The sequence below is a fragment of the Pseudopodoces humilis genome, chromosome 20 (assembly GCF_049639895.1).
Source record: "Pseudopodoces humilis isolate 2021_Gansu_Grassland_sample_001 chromosome 20, ASM4963989v1, whole genome shotgun sequence".
NCBI classification, from domain to species: Eukaryota; Metazoa; Chordata; class Aves; order Passeriformes; family Paridae; genus Pseudopodoces; species Pseudopodoces humilis.
In genome coordinates this window covers 540,609-558,098 of record NC_142219.1, presented here as the reverse complement: position 1 = coordinate 558,098, position 17,490 = coordinate 540,609, and the positions used below count along the sequence as shown (strand labels likewise).

The 17,490-nt window shown below is 46.0% G+C and overlaps 1 protein-coding gene across 3 annotated transcripts; it reads left to right on the top strand.

Moving 5' to 3' along the window:
• The first annotated feature begins 3,383 nt into the window (after window positions 1-3,383).
• On the top strand, window positions 3,384-17,273 carry PIWIL1 (piwi like RNA-mediated gene silencing 1). 3 transcript variants are annotated; one of them, XM_005524545.2, is made up of 21 exons: window positions 3,384-3,543; window positions 4,091-4,165; window positions 4,744-4,873; window positions 5,169-5,294; window positions 5,669-5,883; window positions 6,796-6,917; window positions 7,532-7,612; window positions 8,102-8,299; window positions 8,655-8,766; window positions 9,655-9,772; window positions 10,363-10,480; window positions 10,632-10,746; window positions 11,148-11,335; window positions 11,875-11,947; window positions 12,276-12,476; window positions 12,572-12,675; window positions 13,166-13,236; window positions 13,731-13,884; window positions 14,701-14,826; window positions 15,228-15,375; window positions 16,144-17,273. In XM_005524545.2, exons 2-21 carry the CDS (start codon window positions 4,091-4,093, stop codon window positions 16,258-16,260), a joined length of 2,592 nt encoding a protein of 863 aa, XP_005524602.1. In that variant the 5' UTR covers window positions 3,384-3,543; the 3' UTR covers window positions 16,261-17,273. The 3 variants fall into 3 exon arrangements, with proteins under 3 accessions (XP_005524602.1, XP_087921159.1, XP_087921160.1); XM_088065033.1 differs by having other exon boundaries at window positions 4,088-4,165; XM_088065034.1 differs by having other exon boundaries at window positions 4,039-4,165.
• The last annotated feature ends 217 nt before the right edge of the window (window positions 17,274-17,490 follow it).

The following is a 17,490-nucleotide window of genomic DNA, read 5'->3' as shown; positions in this document are numbered from 1 at the left end:
ATATGTGATATTCTGACGTGTTGAAGTCCAGCTTGGGAGGATTTTTGTCAACACAAAAATAAAGAGCAAACAGTTTTCCAAACCTTGTCTGTCTTGGTGTTTGTGTGAACCTGGCTGGGCTGAGGACATGATGGACCTGCTGCCTTTTCCACATCCCCTCTGACTATGAAAATCCTCTAAGGCCACCTGCACAGCTGGTTTTGACTGGATTGAATTGTTTAAAAAAAGCAGGTCTGAAAGACTGTGAAGCAAACTGGAACCTATCTTTCACTAAGTACTAATTAACTGTCTGACAGCCCACGTATAAAATTAGAGTGCTTATTGTTGATGTTTATTTTCACTTTAATAAGGAATTGCTGTAGGTAGCCAGCCTGATTAAGTACTTTTAACAACTCTCTTCTAAAGATAATTAAGTTCTACAGTGAAATGCAAGGAATTTGGCATAAAAAAACCATTAAGCAGGCAGATATTTTAAATGAATAAACAAACATAACTCTTTCCAACACACACATTCTGCTTTCTCGTGATTTACATAACACAAATGACTTTGACAACATCTTTATATTCTGTTGATCTTAAAATACTGCTGAGCCAAAAAAATCTGCATATTGTGTTTCTGCAGCTTTAAACCTCTGACCTGCTGGAGAGTTCTGCAGGCTACAGAGCAATAAAAGCTGTCACTGTGGGTGAAGAGCCCGTGGCCAGGAGTAATCAGTGCTCTTAAAAGCATTGAACATGCCACATCTAAGTGTATGCATTGAGTTTGTTAAATATTTATCCAAATTTATATGTGAATAATGGAAATCACATGCTAAAAGTACTTCAGCTGTCTTTAAGCAGCAGCATCAACATTTTCATAATTTGAAAGCTCTTCTTTTTAACTTCTGAAAGAGAACCTGGCTTCCTGAGTGCGGTGCTGTGCTGACATAGTAAGCACAGGAAAACTGGCTTTGAGGACAGGCTAACAATATAAATGAAAAAAAAAGAAAAGAGCTATTCCTATTATTTAAGTATTAATGTTAAGTGTCACCCACTGCTACCTGGAATAGCAGAGAACAAGGAAAAGGAACCTTATTCACTGCAGGTACCTCAAAAATTGTAAATGACCTCACAGGACCAGAGCAGTCTTTCATAAAGATAAGTGTTTATTAGGTAATGTTCTCTCTGGTCCCTTGAAATCTCCAAACACATCACAGCCATTTACTCTTTAAGCACAGGCACACTTGTAAACAGAAATGGTGCATGTGAGTCCTGGTGCCATCTTCTCATCGTGTTTTTCATGGAAAAAGCTTGCTGGAGAGTTATTTCCCACTTCAGACCTCTTCCCCCCAAGCTGTAAGGTTTGCTAGCTCTGTGGTGAAGTCCGAAATCCAAGTTGTGGTTCTCTGTAACAGCCATGGCAACTGGGCCAGCCTCAGTTCTCTGAAAAAGGCTCTCTTGCTCTGTTTGATTGCTGGGCTGCTGGACAACGTCCCTCAGGGTCAGGACATTGTCACTCCTGGGGTTTGACCTGTTGGTGCTCCACCAGGTTGTGTCACATCACTCCTGGTGACAGTTCCACACTCAGTTCTGCTGCCAAGAGTGGCTGTCCTTCCGTGGCAGCGAGGAAGAAATGATGCTTATTTTTATTTATCATTTAATAAAGCCACTTAATAAAGTCAAAGTAAAAAGGTGTTTTAATAGATCTGTTTATGGTAAGGGTTGTGTTTCATTGTTCTATAGTTCCATGTCAGTTTGATTAGTCAGTTAAGAAGTCACAATTTCTAAGGACTGATATTTATTTTATTGCTGTGAGATACAGAGCATTAAACACATGCATTAATTAGAAGCACTTTAAAGTATTTTAAATGCATCAGTAAGTTTACATGCAGCTCATCTGATTGATTTTAAATTTCCCAAAATATACTGATTTGGTAAATGTAGATGCTATCAACAGAAAGAACCTCATGGCTGATGGAAGGTGACAGGGCTGTTGCTGGAGTGTCTGAAGCTGAGCCCTGCCGAGAGCGGGCTCCATTCCTTGTTTGACTGCTCCACCTCCTGGCGAACAGAAATGTTCATTTCCCAATGTTCACGGAAACCCCTCAGCGGGAACGGCGTGCGGAGCTCCTGCCGGGACCCCCGGGGGCACCTGCGGCGGGGACCCCCGGGCCAGCCACGGACAGCGCCCCGGAGCCGGGCTGCAGCCGGGCCACGGCCCCGGAGGGTCCCGGTACAGCCCCACGAACAGTCCCGGTACAGCCCTACGAACAGTCCCGGTACAGCCCCACGGAAGGTCCCGGTACAGCCCCACGGAAGGTCCCGGTACAGCCCCACGAACAGTCCCGGTACAGCCCCACGAACAGTCCCGGTACAGCCCTACGAACAGTCCCGGTACACCCCACGAACAGTCCCGGTACACCCCACGAACAGTCCCGGTACAGCCCCACGAACAGTCCCGGTACAGCCCCACGAACAGTCCCGGTACACCCCACGAACAGTCCCGGTACAGCCCCACTAACAGTCCCGGTACAGCCCCACGGAAGGTCCCGGTACACCCCACGAACAGTCCCGGTACACCCCACGAACAGTCCCGGTACACCCCACGAACAGTCCCGGTACAGCCCCACTAACAGTCCCGGTACAGCCCCACGGAAGGTCCCGGTACACCCCACGAACAGTCCCGGTACAGCCCCACGGAAGGTCCCGGTACAGCCCCGCGGAAGGTCCCGGTACAGCCCCACGAACAGTCCCGGTACAGCCCCACGAACAGTCCCGGTACAGCCCCACGGAAGGTCCCGGTACAGCCCCACGGAAGGTCCCGGTACAGCCCCACGGAAGGTCCCGGTACAGCCCCACGAACAGTCCCGGTACAGCCCCACGGAAGGTCCCGGTACAGCCCCACGAACAGTCCCGGTACAGCCCCACGGAAGGTCCCGGTACAGCCCCACGAACGGTCCCGGTACAGCCCCGCGGAGGGTCCCGGTACACCCCACGAACAGTCCCGGTACACCCCACGAACAGTCCCGGTACAGCCCCACGAACAGTCCCGGTACAGCCCCACGAACAGTCCCGGTACAGCCCCGCGGAAGGTCCCGGTACAGCCCCGCGGAAGGTCCCGGTACAGCCCCACGGAAGGTCCCGGTACAGCCCCACGAACAGTCCCGGTACAGCCCCACGGAAGGTCCCGGTACAGCCCCACGAACAGTCCCGGTACAGCCCCACGGAAGGTCCCGGTCCAGGCCCCGCCATCCCCGCGGGCGCGGCCGCAAGAGGCGGTGCCGTGAGGGTGGGGCGAGCTCCTCCCTTCGGCTCCCTTCGGCACTCTCCGGCAGCGCTCGGCAGCCAATCAGCGCAGCGGGCGCCTTCCCGCCTCGCCCCGCTGTCGCGTGCCGTGCGGCTCCGAGCTGAGGGCGCGGCGGGGCCGGGGTCGCCGCGGGCCCGGCCTGCGAGACAGGCGGCGGCTCCAGCGGGGACAAAGGCGTGCGGGGGCCTGGGGAGGGCGGCTTGCTGTCTGCAGGCGGGTAGGAGCAGCGTCCCCGTGCGGCCGGAGGGCAGGCTGAGGTAAGGCCGAGGGCCGGTGCGGGTGAGGGTGCGGAGCGCGGCTCTGGTTGGGGATTTTGGCCCCACAAAGCGCTCGAGGCGGGCAGGGAGGCTCGGGCCAGGCCCAGGGGCCCAGCAGGGTGGCTGTGGGTGGAGAGGATGGGCAGGGCTGGGCGGGACTGGCTAGGCCGCAGCGCTGGCAGCTGCTCTGGAGAAGGGTGCTCCGCTCCTGGTGCGAGGTCACAAATCGGGCTGAACCGAGTGAAACTTGAAAGTAACGTCAGAAGGCCCTGCCGTGCTCTCCGATCTGATCGACCCGGCGGCTTCTGATATGTGGCAGCCTGTGCCGGTCTGTGCAAACCCGGCTGAAAGGGCTTCCCCACACTCCCCTTGGGCCTCTGTCGCTGTGGAGCTCCCCGAGCAGCAAATTCTGCAGGGATGCGTGTATTTTACTGAGCCACTTGAAATTAAAGCAGGGCAAGTGCAGTAGTGCTGCTCATCCTTTTATTGGGGCAGGGTGGGAAGGAGAAGATAGAACACTAAAGCTGCAGATTGCTCGTTTTAGAAGATGACAGGAAGAGCCAGAGCCAGAGGAAGACCTCCCAGACAGGCACCTGCTCTTCCTGCTCTAGGAGATGCACCTGTAAGTTGGTTTTCTTCTTAATGAGTGCAACCAGGATTTGATATGTCATACCTAACCTTCTTCCTATTGTAATTTCGGGAAGATGCATTATAAGTGTGTGTACACATATTCTGTTGGGTGTACAGTTGATATAGCTCTACTTTATTAAGGACATTTTATTAAGTTTCCAGTAATATGAATCTATGAATTATGGGGTTGCTCATGGCTTAAGGTTGATGTTATTCCAGCCATGACACTTTTTAATATTACTTATTCACTAGACACTGAAATTACAAAAGATGTTTTTATAGAATAACTAGTCAGTTAGTCAGTCAGAGTGATGTAAAGATAGTAGAAGATGAAAAGTCCGTAAATTTTAGTTAGAGCTTGGAAAGAGGAGCACTGCATTACTTATTAGTTAAATGAATAATAACTTGAAAAATTTCCACGGTCCAGTAATTTTGAGTTTCAAGTGCAGAACAATAACTTTGCTACTTAGTATAGGATAAAAAGGATTTAAATGTAGGTATCTCTTGCACTGAGTGTTTGAATGTTCTATCCTTAGTGAATGCTGTGTTGAAGTCGCTGTTTGTTGGCAGGTTCAGCAGGGCATGCGCCACCGGAGGCAGCCCCAGCAGCTCCACGTTCCTCCAGCACAGCCAGAGGAGCCTGGGGGCCAGGGCCGCCTGCGAGGCTGTGAGAACGTCCTGCAGGAGAGAAGGCCTGAAGGTCAGAGAGGCTGGGAGATTCAGTGTCCACAAGAGCACGTGTTTTCAAGAGAATATAATTAAGATATCCTTTAGACTGTATTTCTCTTTTTCCTTTTCAAAATTAGATTTATTGCTAAGATTGGAAAGATGTTTGCTACACAACAAAAGCTGGAACTTAACATTCTGTGTTTACTCTTAAATTTGTCTTAATGCCTTTCAAGATTGAATCACATTATGTATTTTTGTTTGTCAATATATGATGATATATATGTTATTTATTACTTGATTGTGATTCTCCCTCAAATTTTAAATAGGATTGCAGGTTTCCTCAGGGCTCCAGGATTTGTCTTTAAGAGATAGGGGTGGACGTCGCAGAGATTTCCATGACATTGGGGTAAATACTCGGCAAGCCATGGTGCATGTTCGAGAATCCAAAACCGGTATGTTTAATTAGACTCTAGACATATAAGCAATTTGAAATGAAAGATACTTTCCTTTATTTGTGCTCTTAGTTTCCCCTAAAGAGCCAAGTAAATAAAAAATCTTTAGCGTGTATTAGAAAATGATAAAAAGTTGTTGCTGGTCCCTGGAGAGCAGCATGGAGAGTGGTCCTGGCAGCTGAAAGCTTTACAGAGAGCTTCAGAGAGTGGATCAGTGTCTGATAACTGAGCTATAGCTCACCTAGAGCAGAGGCAGAACACAACTCACCTCCAGTCTGACTGCCGTAGCTTTAAAAAAAGTCCCAGCGCTGTTGGAGCACTGCAAAGTGGTGACGTTTTTTTGTAGCTCTTACCACATTTGCATCTCATTTCAGGTTTTTCAGGAAAAATGATCAAACTGACCACCAACCACTTCCGGCTGACGTCCCGCCCGCAGTGGGCCCTGTATCAGTACCACGTGGGCTACAGCCCCGAGATGGAGGCGCGGCGCCTGCGCTCGGCTCTGCTCTTCCAGCACGAGGAGACCATTGGAAAGACCCATGCCTTTGATGGCTCAATATTATTCCTGCCAAAGAAACTGGAGAATAAGGTGTGATATGAGAATACTATTTTATTTTTTGTCATGACTTGCATTTTATTATTGTTTCTTACTAGCTGGGGTGAAGTTAGGGAATTGATGTCCCACAAGCAGCATTCAGTTGGATTGAATATATCAGTGTAAGATAAATTGGGTAGAGAAATTTGGGTATATGTGGCAAGGTTTTGGTAGCTGGAGGGGTCGGGGTGGCTCCTATGGGAAGGGGTCAGGGTCAGCCCTGTGGTGTACACAGTCATTGCCAGCCAGCTTCAGAACGGACCCATCACAGGCCAAAGCTGAGCCCATCAGCAAAGTTGTTGGCACGTCTGTGTATTTAAAAAGCAGGGAAAAATTGCAGAGCAAGGAAAAACCTGAGAAGAAAGGAGCACCAGAGGGAAAACACCTCTGTACTGATGGTAATCCCTGGCCTCTGTGCCTTGTGCTACTCCTTGTTTTGCTGCAGGGAGTGAGTATAGCCAGTGCTGTTCACAGAGGGGCCAGAGGAGTCCAGAGTGAAGCTGAGTTTGGAAAGGGAGGAGGGGAAGATGTTCTCACTGTGTGTGCTAACCTTTGTCTTTTTGCTTCCCAGTACCTGAATCGGTAATTAAATATGTATTAGTTGGCAATATGTTAAGTTTATTTCCTCAAGCTGAGTCTTTTTCCTGTCATGGTACTTGGTAAGTGATGTCCCTGCCTTCATCTCGAGTTCAGCTGCTCTGTGGATGGCCCCGTTCTACCACAAGAGTTGTTGGCACCCAGAGGAACAGAGGCTTTCAGGCTGTAGGTTACAGTCCTAGTGGGAGATCAAATCCACATTTCACTTAGTCTTCAGTTATTGGCTAAGTCCAGTTTGATATTCCTGGAGTGAAATCCAGAGACAGTCCTGTTTGCTCTGGGTTTGTGAACCTCATTTCACTTTCTCAGGTTACGGAACTGTTCAGTAGGACCCGAAATGGGGAGGATGTGAGGATAACAGTCACGCTCACCAATGAGTTGCCACCTACTTCACCTACTTGTCTGCAGTTCTACAACATCATCTTTAGAAGGTTTGCTGTACAAATTATGTCTTTATAAGAAGTCATTCTAAAAATATCTGACTTAAGTTTTTCCATTCTGAGGAATAGGCTACAACAAATAAGTATTATAAATGTAAATTTTTAAGCCTTTCTGGCTGCTGTTACCGTGGGGTCAACCACATCTGGCAATACTGTAATGTGCAGTTGTGTGTATTTCTTGGCCATGTTAGTGTGAAAGGAGTTCCTGCTGTTGTAGGCAGTTACAACACCCTACCCTCCTTTGTGTGTGTGGGTTTGCCTCTTAAAGCAAATAATAGAGCGGGACACTGAACTGGCAATTTCCTTCTTTGTGGCTGTAGTCTTTCCTCTTACCCTTGGCACCTGGACTGTGTGGGGCACCTGAGATGTGGCCTGTTTGGACTGCTGCCTTCAGCTGGTTGGTGAAGGGTGGGGTTGGACATGAACTTCTCACCTGATTGTTGGTAATAAGTGTCCATCACCTTTATAAATTGAGGTTCATGAGACATTCGTATTTTATGTAGCCAGATGAACAAGGAGTTTGTGCATAGGGATTGGATCATGCATGATGAAATAATGATTATAGTAGTAATAGTGCTGAACTACATCCATTTTTCAATTTTTAGGCTTTTGAAGATGCTGAATTTGCAGCAGATTGGACGTAATTATTACAACCCCAGTGATCCAGTCAGCATCCCTAATCACAGGTTGGACAGAAATCCTTGGCTTTCGGAGGGGTGCCAGGGTTGCTGGCTGTCAGGGTGTCCTTGTTCCCTGCAGGATCCCTGCAGGGTCCTGGTGTACAGGCTGGTAGGCTTGAGTTTGCCTGGTGGCCTGTCATGTGTCTGTGGTGCACTCCCTGCCATTAACCTGACCTGTACAGCCTGGTTGATGGAAAGAACTGGGCAGTGACCTGCTGGATAAACTGCTGGTTTTTTTCTTTTAAAAGTGTCCTAAATACCTGCACACTTTGCCTGACAGATACTTAATAGCATGAAATGGATTTCTTAGCTGACTAAAGATAGCTACCTGTAAAATACTTTTGATTTTGTTAACGTTCAAGAGCTTGTTTATATTTGGATAATGGTTTCTCTGTGCCATCATTGCTCTCTGGTGTCTGAAAGTGGGCAGGACTAAGGGGTGAGAATGAAGGTGCTCTGAAGCACACTAAGATGTTGTGTGTTCTCTTTTTCCAGGCTGATGGTGTGGCTGGGCTTCACAAGTTCCATCCTGCAGTATGAGGAGAACATCATGCTGTGTGCAGATGTGAGCCATAAGGTTCTCCGTGGGGAGACAGTGCTGGATACTATGCACAGCCTTCACTCCCAGGTTGGAGAGGAAAGATTTAGAGACACCTGTGCTAAAGAGCTGATTGGTTTAATTGTTCTTACAAAGTAAGTCTTTTTGGACCCTTGTTGTCTTGGAGAGCTGTTTATGCTCCATGTCCTGAAGTATGCAATAAAGCATCAGAAAGCCTGAAAATGCTGTCATTGTCAAGCTAGCAAACTGATGAAGGTGAAGCATTTGCAAAACCAGGAAGTACACACTGGTTTTCTTTTGGGTTTGTTACAGTTCAGCTTTTGGTATAATTGAGAGCCTATTATAATTGAAAACTTGAAGTTGCTACTTCTGAAAGGAGTAAAATTTCCAACTTGCATGAATAGTGAGATTAACTTTGTCATCCCACAGCTGTATTTGTTTTCTGTTTGAGTTAAGATTTAAACAAAAAGTGATGAAATGTTTATGTAGGTACAATAACAGAACGTACAGAATTGATGACATTGACTGGGATAACAATCCAAAGGGTACCTTTAGAAAATCAGATGGTTCTGAGATGAGCTTTGTGGAATACTACAAAAAGGTATGGAAACTTCCCTTTGTGTTCTATGCTTTAACTTGGAATGTTCAGTCGTTGTTACAGGTTTACTTAGGATGTATGGATTTGTAGTTCATAGTATTTTTAACAGAATTTTGTTGAAGGGACAGTGTGTAATCTGAGATCAGTAACTAACCTGCACAGCATGGATTGGTGGCAATAACCCATCCCAGTGAGTCATTGGTCAGGCAGAAGGGCCAGGAGGGCATGGATGAACAAAGAGCTCTTGGGAAGACTGAAAAAGGAAGCTTTGGGAAGGTTGAAGCAGGGACAGATGGTGTGAGAGGAATACAGATACATTGTCACAGCGTGCAGAACTGAGGTTGGGAAAGCCAGGGTGCCTCTGGGATTGAGTTTTGAACACTGAGGCCTCCCTCTGTAATTGTCAGGTCTTTATGCATACCAGTTACAACTGAATCAGGATGGAACTTAAGGCCATGCGAAGGTTAAATTTCAGAAACTTCACTTGACAGTCTTGTTTGATTCTTGTGATTTCTTAAATTAAATTAAATTGCTCTGTAGGGCAGGAACTTTGTCCACTGCTGAACTGGAAAGAGTATCTCAATATTGAGTTAGACACCCCAGATGATAATGCCTCAAGCAAGGCACAAGCTTTGTTTCTGTTGTCTCTCACACATCAATAGTTTATGGCATCAGTTGGGAGAGCAGTGCTTCCCTGCTTGGCCTTTTCTGACAAAATCAGTTCTTCTGAGATGTGCTAACTGAAAAAGGTTACTAGTTGCTTTTGGTTTTGTTTGTTTTAGGAACAGCACTTGTTTTCTAAAGTGAGCACTATTATTCAGAAATAATGTTAGTTGTGAGTAACTTGTTTGTTATGAGTAAATGAACATGCAGTCTGTATTTCTGATGCAGCAATACAACATAGAAATCAGTGATTGGATGCAGCCTGTCCTGATCAGTCAGATGAAGAGGAAGAGAGGGAACATACAGGGATCTGTGGCTCTGATTCCAGAGCTCTGCTCCCTAACAGGTACTGTAGTATTTTTCCATAATCAAAGCATTTGTCAAACCATCATGCCTACTGAAAGAGGTATTCTGACAGCAGCTTTCTGCAAAGTTCAGACTTGTTTTGTTTGTATAAATGTGAGTTCAGAAAAACATTTTGTAGCTAAAAGATTGGATACTTAAGTAGGACAGGAAAGCTCGAGGGGGTTTGTTGTTGTATGGTGTTCAACATCAGCACTCTGATAACTTGTAGAGAGTTTTGGTGGTAGAACTTCCGTTGAGAAACATAAATTGATGATAATTTTTGAAAATACATGTTTTGCTCCGAGGTGCTCACTTTGCACTTGCAGTACCTGTCTATCTCAGCACTGTTTTGTTTTGATTTGAAAATGGAACTGAGGAGCTGCAATGCCTTGTGTGGTTTCCTCTCAAGTGCAAAATCCAGGATATTTTTTCTATGCCAGTGGGGATGCTTGTACAGGAAGCAACTGAAAACTTTGGCTACTACTGCCACCACTTCCTGTGTCATGCATCACTGATGAGCACAAGCTGCAAGTTTAGTTTTCGTAGTCCTTAGTGTTGACCTTGACTCAGAAAAGGCTTTGCTGTTGGCAGGACTGACTGACAAGATGCGCAGTGATTTCAGTATGATGAAAGACTTGGCCATCCACACACGGCTGCCCCCTGAGCAGAGGCAGCGCGAGCTTGGGAGGCTTCTGAACTACATCCAAAAGTATGGCACCTTAATGTCCACTCCATTTCTGTCTCATGAAACATTTGTATGACAAATTCTAGCAACAAAACTTCTGAAATCTTACTAGTTTTAAAAAAGTCAGCAGGAACAAATTTTTTACGTTTTCAATTCAAATCTTGTTTTTCAACAGGGACGACAATGTTCAGAAGGAACTCCGAAACTGGGGCTTAAGCTTTGATTATAAATCAGTGTCCTTTACAGGAAGAGTTGTTCAAGGAGAAAAGATCTTTCAATCAGGAACCATGGTACATAATAAATCAACTTATAAAATCTTCTGGGTGTCTTAAGGAAGGAAATAGTACTTTTTGATTTATAAGTAAAGGCTAGAGAGTGAAAACATTTTACACAAGTCTTTGTGCAGTAAGGAGACTTTCAGATTTCCTGAATGGTTCCCAAGTTGTGGTTAGAAACCCTTGAAGGCACTCTGTTCCAGTAGAACAGTCCTGGTCAGATACACACACCAGGAGACTGGAGCTGTTTCTAATTTCCACCTACTGATAATGTCCCAGAGCTCTCAGCTGAAAAGGCAGGAGTAGTTTCAGTTGAGTATCTGGAACACAGTCTGTTCTCTCAGAGGGGGCTGAGCGATATGAGTGATGTAGATTTGAGTGGAGGCAGTGTAAAACATGAGCTGTTTGCTGCGCAGTTCGATTACAACCCTCAGTTTGCCGACTGGACCAAGGAGACGCGGGGCGTGCCCCTGATCCGCGCGGTGCCCGTGGACAGCTGGCTGCTCATCTACACCCGCCGCAACTACGACGTGGCCAACACCCTGCTGCAGAGCCTCTTCAAGGTCACCCCGTCCATGGGCATCCGCATGAACAAGCCAAACATGTGAGTGTTCACAAAGACAGGCGAGAAATCCTTGCCGTGTTAGGCTGTTCAGTGAGGAGAGGGTGTAGTGTGTCACACAGCCAAGGTCTGTGAGATTTTCAATACAGCAAAGTTGCTTTCAGTATGCAGATTGTTTAGTTTTCTCTTGTGACTGACTTCTCTTACTCACACTTTTATTTCTGAGAGCTTTTCACATGCCAAAATTAAGAAGTACTAGACAGTCATTGAGCAAACCCTTTTCTAAGGAGTATTTTCTTCCAACTTATAACATATTCTGGTTCTGCTCTGTTCTCCTTGCAAATATCCTTCCTTGAGTACCTGTACTTGCCTTTAATTTTGAATTTCATTGTGTTTGGAAACCTAAGTTTGGAGGTGATTCCTTTTAATCTTGAGTTATGTGAAAGTTGTATGTTTGTTAATAGCTGTAAATGTGACATTTCATACGCCATTGATGCGTAGCAAGCTTTTATGCTTTTGCTGAAGTCTCAATAGCTGTTAATTGTGTTTTCTCTGTAACCATTTTCTCTCTTTCTTTTCAGGATTGAAGTAGATGATAGAACAGAAGCTTATTTAAGGGTTTTACAGCAAAGGGTTACCCCTGACACAAACATAGTATGTATTTGAATCCATAATTTCAAGTCCTGTTTATTTCTGTAATTGGTGTTTAGTGGGATTTGCTCTCAGAAATACAACTCTGGGCTCCTGAGAATCCACGACGTACCTGCACAACTTCCTGTGCAAACCTAACCCTGACCATGGGTGTCCTTCTGGATAAGAGCCTTTGCTTCTGAAGCACAGACACTGACATTTTGCAGTGTTTCTTTCACTGTGAACATTTGAATATTTCTCTTGAGCATAAGAAGTTTTTCCTAAAGAACTCTTTAAGCGCTGTATAACTCTGAGAACGCAGATTCTTACAAAGATTCCTTTTTCTTCAAAGGTGGTTTGTATTTTGTCTAGCTCCCGAAAGGATAAATACGATGCCATCAAGAAGTACTTGTGTACAGACTGTCCCATCCCCAGCCAGTGTGTGCTGGCTCGCACTTTGAGTAAGCCACAGACTATCATGACTGTAGCAACAAAAATTGCCTTGCAAATGAACTGTAAAATGGGCGGAGAGCTGTGGAGTGTTGAGATCCCAGTAAGTATTGTCAATGGTAACTCCTCTGTCAGGCTTTGTGTAAAGAGCAGCCCTGTATGCACCGTGGATCTGTGCTGTGTGTGGTTGCCTTGCAGCTGAAGCAGGTGATGATTGTGGGCATTGATTGTTACCATGACACTGTCTCTGGGAAGCAGTCCATTGCGGGGTTTGTCGCCAGCCTGAATCAATCAGTGACACGGTAAGATCAGAGTGCCAGAGGCACAAAAAACCCCCAAAACAGCAAAATAAACCTTTCCTTTGACTGAAGAGCAGCTTCATTGTGGTGATGCATCAGGAAAATTCAGAATTGGCTTGCTGTAATAAGAAATCTATTGTGAATTTTTTTCCACTGCATCACTTGAAGGAGTGGCCTTGTCCTTTTCCCATATCGCTTGAGAGAGGAGTCAAGTGGTGGAGACAGGGCTGGGATGAATGGAGGACATCAGGGTGACAGGTGCTTTCCTCTTTTGAGTAGGCTTGTGTGAAAGGCTTCTACTTTTGTCCCACTGGTTCTCTTGGCTGAGAATTTTAAGTCATGGGGCATACTCTCGTAGAACCCCAACTCCTCTGTGGCTGCATTGACCCACAGCACCCATAAAGACTGGGTGGTCATGGGCATTTTAAAAATAACTTCATTGCAGTAAGCCTGGGAAATGCTTTGAAGGTCTCTTTCATTTTGTTCTTCACAGGTGGTTCTCCCGCTGCGTTGTTCAAAGTCGTGGGCAGGAGCTTGTGGATGGAATCAAAGCCTGCTTGCAAAGTAAGGGAAGGAGAGGGAAGGGGTTCTGCTCTTGTGGAGCCAGATCTAAGCACTGACAATTCAGCTTCCTCACAACCCTGCTGCCCTGAGGGGAGTGCTACCAACGTGCACTTGGATAACAGCAGATTAAACATTCCGTGATAAATACTGCTGAAAATGAACAGCATCTTGTGTAAATCTTTCACTGATTCCCACATTTCTTTGCAATAATTCAAACAACTTAGCAGTGCACTTCCAAGAATGCTTTAAGGGAGGATGATTTCAGGGAGGGCAGCTCCTCTGTGAGAGGAGCAGGTGTGTCCTTGGGCCCTGTTTGTGTGGGTGCACAGGCAAAGCAGAGCTCCTCCTGCAGGTTTGTGTAGCATGATGCTGACCCATCATTTCATGTTACTTGGTTTCCCAACTTAGTGCTGCTTTTCTAGGAATAAAAGTCAATTTTTGTTTTGGAATGAATTGTGATTACAACTAATGGCTTTTACTTTTTTTTTTTTAAGCTGCTCTAAGGAACTGGTCCAAGTGGAATAAGTGTTTGCCCTCTCGTATTTTTGTGTATCGTGATGGTGTTGGAGATGGACAACTCAATACTTTGGTTAATTATGAAGTGCCTCAGTTTCTGGATTGCTTGAAGAGTATTGGTACTGACTATAGGTAAATCTGTTTCTACCAACCATCTTCTTTACACTGCCAGAGAAATAAACACTGGGATGCAGAACAAGGCTCTGGATGAGGACTGTTGTCTTTCCATCCTTACTGATTTTCACCTGAGCTCAGATAACTGCTCTTCTGATGATTATTTACATGATTTCAGATACTTGGCTTGTAATGTAATAGGAAGATTCTTAGTGCAGTGACTTCCACACACGTGTGCACATGCACTCTTTGGGCATTCTTGGTGGATGTGATAATTTACTTTAGTCCCACTGGTTGATCATAGCCTGACTGTTACGTGTGTCTGGTAAGGCCTTTTTTTTCTTCTTTCCACTTCTTAAAGAAAGTTCTCCAATCACATTTTCAACATTCTGCTTTGAAAATTACCAACTGCAGCGACTTCTCCTCTGAAAAGTAAAAAAAAATCCTTACACTGCAGGCAAGCACAATTCAAGTGCTCAGTTCTTATGTTTAGCTTTTGTTAATGTCTTTACCAAAAAATACTGTTAAGACAAAGTGTTTTGTTTAGGAAACAATGGGCTAGGGAGTGGAAATCCAGTCTTTATTTGGAAGATCCCTTTTTGGTCCATTTTCTGCTTCTCAGTGAAGTAAAAGTCAAGTTGGATTGGTGGAAAATAATATGAGTGTTGTACCTCAACTAAAAATCTAAAGTTGTGAACAATGTCTTATTTAATCTGAATCAGCAAAGACTTACATGTGAAATGAATGCCCTGGAACTCCAGCAGATCTGCTCCTGAAATAGTCCTAGTGCAGTTTCCAAGAGAGTGTTGTTTTTTCCCTTTTCCTTTCTTTTAGCCCAAAACTCACTGTGATTGTGGTGAAGAAACGAGTGGGTGCCAGGTTCTTTGCAGAGATCGGTGGAGGACTCAAAAACCCACCCCCTGGGACGGTTGTTGATACGGTGGTGACCAGGCCAGAGTGGTGAGTTCCTGCAGAGGTCACAAAGGAAATTCATCCAGTACTACATGGACTGTGGGATCAAGGGTGAAAATGCTCCCCACACTTCCGTGGCTCAGGGGCTGAGAAAATGAGCAGTGTAAGCTAAGTCCATGTGCAGGGTGATCACCAGGAGGAAAATGGGACAGGACAAATGGTTGTTACGGTCTCAAGACCTGGTCCATATAATATGATTCCTGTTCCTCCAGGTCTCCTGGCCTTTGAGAGGAAGCTTTGGTGGCCAAAGCCTAAGCACCCTTCTGGGGTTTACTCAATAGGCATAAAGTGACTCGAGGAAAACAAGACAAATACATGGGGACTTGCACTTTCCTAAGACAAGGAGCCCTTTCTGTAGCTCACTGGTGGGGTTTGCCTTTCTCTGGCAGGTATGATTTCTTTGTGGTGAGCCAGACCGTGAAGAATGGCTGTGTTGCACCGACTCACTACAACGTCATTTACGACACCAGCCAGCTGAAACCAGACCACGTGCAGCGCCTGACCTACAAACTGTGCCACATGTACTACAACTGGTCGGTGAGTGCTCCCTGGCAGGGACAGCCTGCAGCAGGGACAGCCTGCAGCAGGGACAGCCTGCAGCAGGGACAGCCTGCAGCAGGGACAGCCTGCAGCAGGGACAGCCTGCAGCAGGGACAGCCTGCAGCAGGGACAGCAGGTGTCCTTGAAACGCCCCTGCAGCTCCAAAGAGCCTGCAAGGATGCTTTGGCACCTGGAGCAGTTGGAGGACTGGATGGTTTATAGCTACCTGGTCTCTGAGGATTGCAGCAATCTTTATTCTCCCTAGCAAATACTTGTGAGAATTGTTCCCAAATTCTGTGTCAGAAGCAAAACTGAAATAATTTCTTACCTGCAGAAATATCTGCTCCTTACTGTGGAGGTGGAACTGTGTTGCTGCATTTCCCTTGAGGCCTCTGTTGCACACCCAGCTCAGCACAGCTCAGCAGGTGCCCAAGGTGTGCTTAGCTTTGGCACCTGAGCAGTCAGAAACACCAGACACGACTGAGCCCGTGTCCCACCTCCCTGCAAGGCCCAGCACTGAGTGTAAACCTGTCTGGGAGGTGTCAGGAGGACACTCCTGTTGGCAGGTTTGGGGGTTTTTTGCATCTCTTCTGTTGTGTTTGGTGTATGTAAAGTTATTTTCACAAATCAGCATAAACAGCAGGCAATACAAATTCTACAAGCATGCAGACTTTGGAGGTCCAGGGGTCCTCGTTACAGTGATTGCATGCTTATTTAAATTAGTTGAAAATAACTGCCTTTTTCTCTTTTTTCCCCTTTCTGCAGGGTATTATCAGAGTACCTGCTCCTTGCCAGTACGCTCACAAATTGGCTTTCCTTGTCGGTCAGAGTATCCACAGAGAGCCAAACCTGGTGCTTTCAGAAAGACTGTACTACCTTTGAAGCCAAGCAGAAGAGCGTAGTTCCTCTCTAGGGAATGTAGAATTGTCTGGGCTCTTGGTTTAGTTTTGGTTTTTCCTAAGAGATGTGCACAGGATACCTGCAGTTGTGAAAATTTATTTAATTTTCATTATACCAGGGAAAAGCTGGAGATGGCTGATTTGCATTTTGAACAGGTGTCTGCTTGCTAGAATAACTGCACTAATTTTTGTGATTTTTGATACTTATTTACTAAAGTTTTCTCTGTGATTCTTCCCTAAAGTTTATTGGTTGTTCTTATTTACATTTTGAGAAGTCTTATACAGAATTACTTCTTGCATGAGGGATAGTTATGCAGACCAGAATCCAAACTCTTCCAGCTAGTACTTTACCCTTTTAATTTTCAAAATGCTTCAATATTGTTGATTCCTTGTTATTCTTTGCTGTTAAAATGAGGGCCAAGTTTGTCTCTTGACCCGTTTCATACCTTAAAAGGAGCTGACCAGACGCTGTTGGTTACCAAGGCTTTGTTTTTAAGGCTGTACAGTGATGCAGAACCTCTGGAAGGGTTTTTAACAGTTGTCCTTGTGAGGAATTTGCAAACCAGCCACAAACTCTGGTGCCGGCTTGAGTCTCCCTCGGAGCAGAGGGGAGTGAGGGGGGCTGTGTCAGGCTGGGCAGCTGCAGGGGGATGCTGTGTGTGCCAGTCTCCACAGCAGGGGAGGGCTGGGATGGAGCCCTGCTGCTGCAGCAGCTGGGGCTGGCAGGGCTTGTCCTGGGCCTGTGGCAGCTTCACACTCACCCCTGGGCCAGGAGAGGCTTCCCACAGCAGGAGCTGCGCTGCCAGGCTGCTCCTGCCGAACCAGGCTTCTGAAATGGCAAATACAATTTCCATCAGGGACTGCTGCCAGCTTTGGGGCTCTCTGGTTTTGTAGTTCCAAGCAGTGGGAAGCAGCCCTGCCTTGTTCATGTCTGAGGTTTTCATTGGTCACTGTTCTGCAGCCCGGTTTGTGAAACTAATAGCAGGTGTGGGGATGGAGGGGGATTTCAGATTTTTGCAGTAGCAAACTACTGCACGTGGAGAAATTCAGATTAGTGCTGGTTTTCTTAACCGCCTTGTTGTGAACCTTGTTGCTTTCCTTTGTGAGATTTAAATAAAGTTGTTGCTGTAATCCTTGCTCCTTTGAGCCTGTTCTGTGTATTTTGTACTTCACCACAGGGCTTTGGGCACAGATGGGACAATTGCTGGAGTAA